General features: G+C 54.2%; 1 protein-coding gene across 2 annotated transcripts in view; it reads left to right on the top strand.

The window, feature by feature from the left end:
* Positions 1-2,413: 2,413 nt before the first annotated feature.
* Positions 2,414-3,129, top strand: part of LOC309833006 (uncharacterized protein) — a 29,946-nt gene continuing 29,230 nt past the window's right edge. For both annotated transcript variants that reach the window (XM_082671088.1, XM_082671087.1), the window contains exon 1: positions 2,414-2,586. In XM_082671088.1, the coding sequence (XP_082527214.1) occupies positions 2,541-2,586 (46 nt within the window). In that variant the 5' untranslated portion in view covers positions 2,414-2,540. The remainder of the gene's footprint in view (positions 2,587-3,129) is intronic.

Genomic DNA, 3,129 nt, shown 5'->3' with positions numbered 1-3,129 from the left:
TCAGGAGTTGATTCACAGGTGATGAAAGAGCTGAAAGGCTAAATGGGAATGGTTAGGCAACCAGAGATTAGTAACGGCTGGAAGTCACTACCCCTGCTCCCCAGGGAGAAGGCTGGGGACCAAAGGAGGAGGACATATTTTCAGACACCAGGAACCAGTCACCTGCCAGAAGCTGAGGCCACAGTGGGCCCTTCTGGGATCCGGGGCCATAGCAGAGACACAGCCACTGCCACCCAGATAGGGAGAGGAGTGGCGGAGAAATACTCTGGTTTCTCCCTTCCATCCATTAGGCAAACCCAACAGAAAGCTAGAAGCCCCAGGAGCCTGGAAATTACAGACAGGGGTCAGCTCCCCTGACATGCAGAGCTGAGCAGGGTGGCAAGGAACGGATCAAAGGGCAACAGACTCAGGGTCAGCTCACCAGCCTCGGTTCAATGTATAGGTGAAACTTTAGGCCAGAATTTTCTGTAGTACTTTTGAGGAAACTGAGTGGAGAGGCTGCTGACACAAGTACTTCTGAAAAGTGCAAAGCTAGCCATTCTTGTTCGCCTTTGTCTAGGAAAATAAAGGAGACTAAAAAGGTATTTGCATACCAGTTACCACACGACTTAAATGGAATCTATAATTTTTCTAGATTCTGTCATTGTACCACACTTTTGTCTGTATGTTTACTGAAAAGGGAAAAATGCTTTTCTGTAATAGTCAGAGGTTTGCTTTAATAGTTATCTTCCAAAGTAACCGTGCTACTAATCACCCATCCCTCCATCCCTTTTTAGATACCAGGCGCTGTTATAGACGCTGGTGTCCAAGGAAGAAAATAAAAGTTTCTGCCTCGAGAACTTAAATTTTAGTCAATTGTGCATGGTTGCCATAGGAAACTAAACTTGTTAAAATGTCTACTGTCAAAAACATTTTGATCACTTGAAATTACAAATGATTTTGTTAAGAGAAGGATATCTTTGCTCACAAAACCAATGACAATTAACCCAGTGACTATGGCCTCATTATTCTTGTTATGATATTACCAGAATTTTTAAAATATTGTGTATTTTCTTCATAATTGAAGAAAGTATCTGGAAATCTCCTGCCAGGAATCATTTAATGAAGGATATAATTCTAACTGACTGACTTTGAAGCCTGTGCAAATCTCTATTCTTCTAGAGTTTCTGATACTTGCCCTCAAGGATTCTTAACTGAGCTGGTCCTTTATTGGCCTTTTGACTGGAGGAAATTTGTTTAACCTTTAAGAGGCTGTTTCTGCATCTATGAACTAGTATGATAGTGTCTATCTCTGTGTTGTTCTGAGGATTACATGACATAGCACAGGTAATACAGGTAATTCCTTGGTAGAGATTTTTAGTCAAAAGGAATATTTAAACCATGGGGGGGGGTAAATCCCTTTTTCTATCAGAAACAGCAGACCGGAAGGAAACAGGGAGCCATTGGGTGGTGGAGGAAGGACTGCAGGATTAGAATGGCTAGCCAAGGAGGGTCTCTCTAAGGATGGGAATTTGAAATCAGGACCTGAAGGGGTTATGGAAGGTGGCAGGTGGATAGAGGGAACAGTAAGCACAGAAGCCTTGAGGCTGGAGAGTGCCTGGGGCTGCCGCCTGAGGGAAGGAGAGAGTAGTAAAGAGAGGAAGTCAGGCAACCGGTCAGATCAGGGAAAGCAGCGTCCACCAATAGCAGGAGCTTCACCTTATAACTTAGAAATGCTCATCCTCGGCCCTCACCCTAGACGCACTGAGTCAGAAACTCTGGGGTGGGCCCAGCAGTCTCCGTCCTAACAAGCTCTCCAGGTGACTGTGATGCATAAAAAAGTTGGCAGACCCCCGAGCAGGGAGCTTACAGCGATTGATCCCAGTTGTTACTCAGGCACGTGATCACGGTCCTCTTTATTTCATTAGCTGGGCAGGGGACCCGCCCAGCGCTCTGCTGATTTGCCGGGCGCTGACGCTCAGCCGGGGTTCACCCCAAGCCCGCGGCGCCCCGCGCACCCACCCAACTGCAGCCCGATTCGGTCTTCTCTGCAAACCACCCGGGCGACCCGGGGGCGACACGGCTGCCCGGCCACAGTGGGGACCAGACGCCCAGGGCTGCAGGTGCAAAGGCGCCAGAGCCGGGGAGGCCAAACGCGCCGGCCCAGACCGCAGGGGTGTGAGCTGGGCGCCGGCTGCCGCAGCCCGGGGTGCGCATCCCTCGCCGCCCGTGGTCGCCCAACCCGCGGAGACGCGGGTGCGCCATCCGGCTCCCGGGGGATTCCGCGGGTGCAGGGCCTAGCGGCCCGGGCATCGGGATTGGACCGCTGCTTCCCCCGGGAGCCGCTGATGCAAAGGCAGGTTGGGGCGGCCGAGCCCGGCCAGCGCCCTCTAGGCAGCGGAAGTGGAGCTTGCTTTACATCCGTCCTCCCCGCCTCGCAGAGTTGGGAGAAGGAAGGCTGGGGGGTGTGGAAAAATAAAAGGAAAAGTCCTTGCACCATGTAGACCCGCGCCCCCCTACCCTGGCACCCCGGCCGGCCGGGGACCTCCCAGTCTGCGGCCATGAACGCGAGCAGCGAGGGCGAGAGCTTCCCGGGCTCGGTGCAAAGTAAGTGCTTTTCCGGGCGCAGCGCGCGCTCCGGGGCCCAGTGCGCGCTCCGGGGCCCGGGCCCAAGCACGTCTGCGACGCAGCTAGCAGGCCCGGGGCCCCGAAATCAGGGTGACGGCCTGGAACCGGCGTCTCGGGGACCGCGGCGGGCGCGCCGTGCGGGAGGCGCCGGAGAGGGCTGGCGGGGGGGCCCCAAGCCGGCGCGGGGGCGGGGGCGTTCTCCAGCCTCCGGAGATCTCTTGGAAGGGAATCGTGGGGGAGGGCGTGCCGTTCAGACAGTCGTCACCCCCTTGGGGCATTCCCCGCCCCCCGGCGGAGTTTGGAGGTAGATTCGGGGTAACCGCGGCAACGCTGATGGGAAAACTTCTGTCTCGGCGGCCCCAAATTCTGGAAGTCTGGGGCTCGGGGACTTTCACAAGGTCTGCCGGCTTACTGCGAAGCCTTTTCCACATTAAAGGTGGAGATCTGAATGGGGAACGGGGCCGTGGTCGTTTTGAGTTTGGGGTTCATTTTAATTTTCTTGTTGAAGACAGCCTTTTTCAA

The sequence above is a fragment of the Grampus griseus genome (assembly GCF_964374135.1).
Source record: "Grampus griseus genome assembly, chromosome: 14".
In the NCBI taxonomy this organism is placed as follows: domain Eukaryota; kingdom Metazoa; phylum Chordata; class Mammalia; order Artiodactyla; family Delphinidae; genus Grampus; species Grampus griseus.
This window is presented reverse-complemented; position numbering and strand designations above follow the sequence as displayed.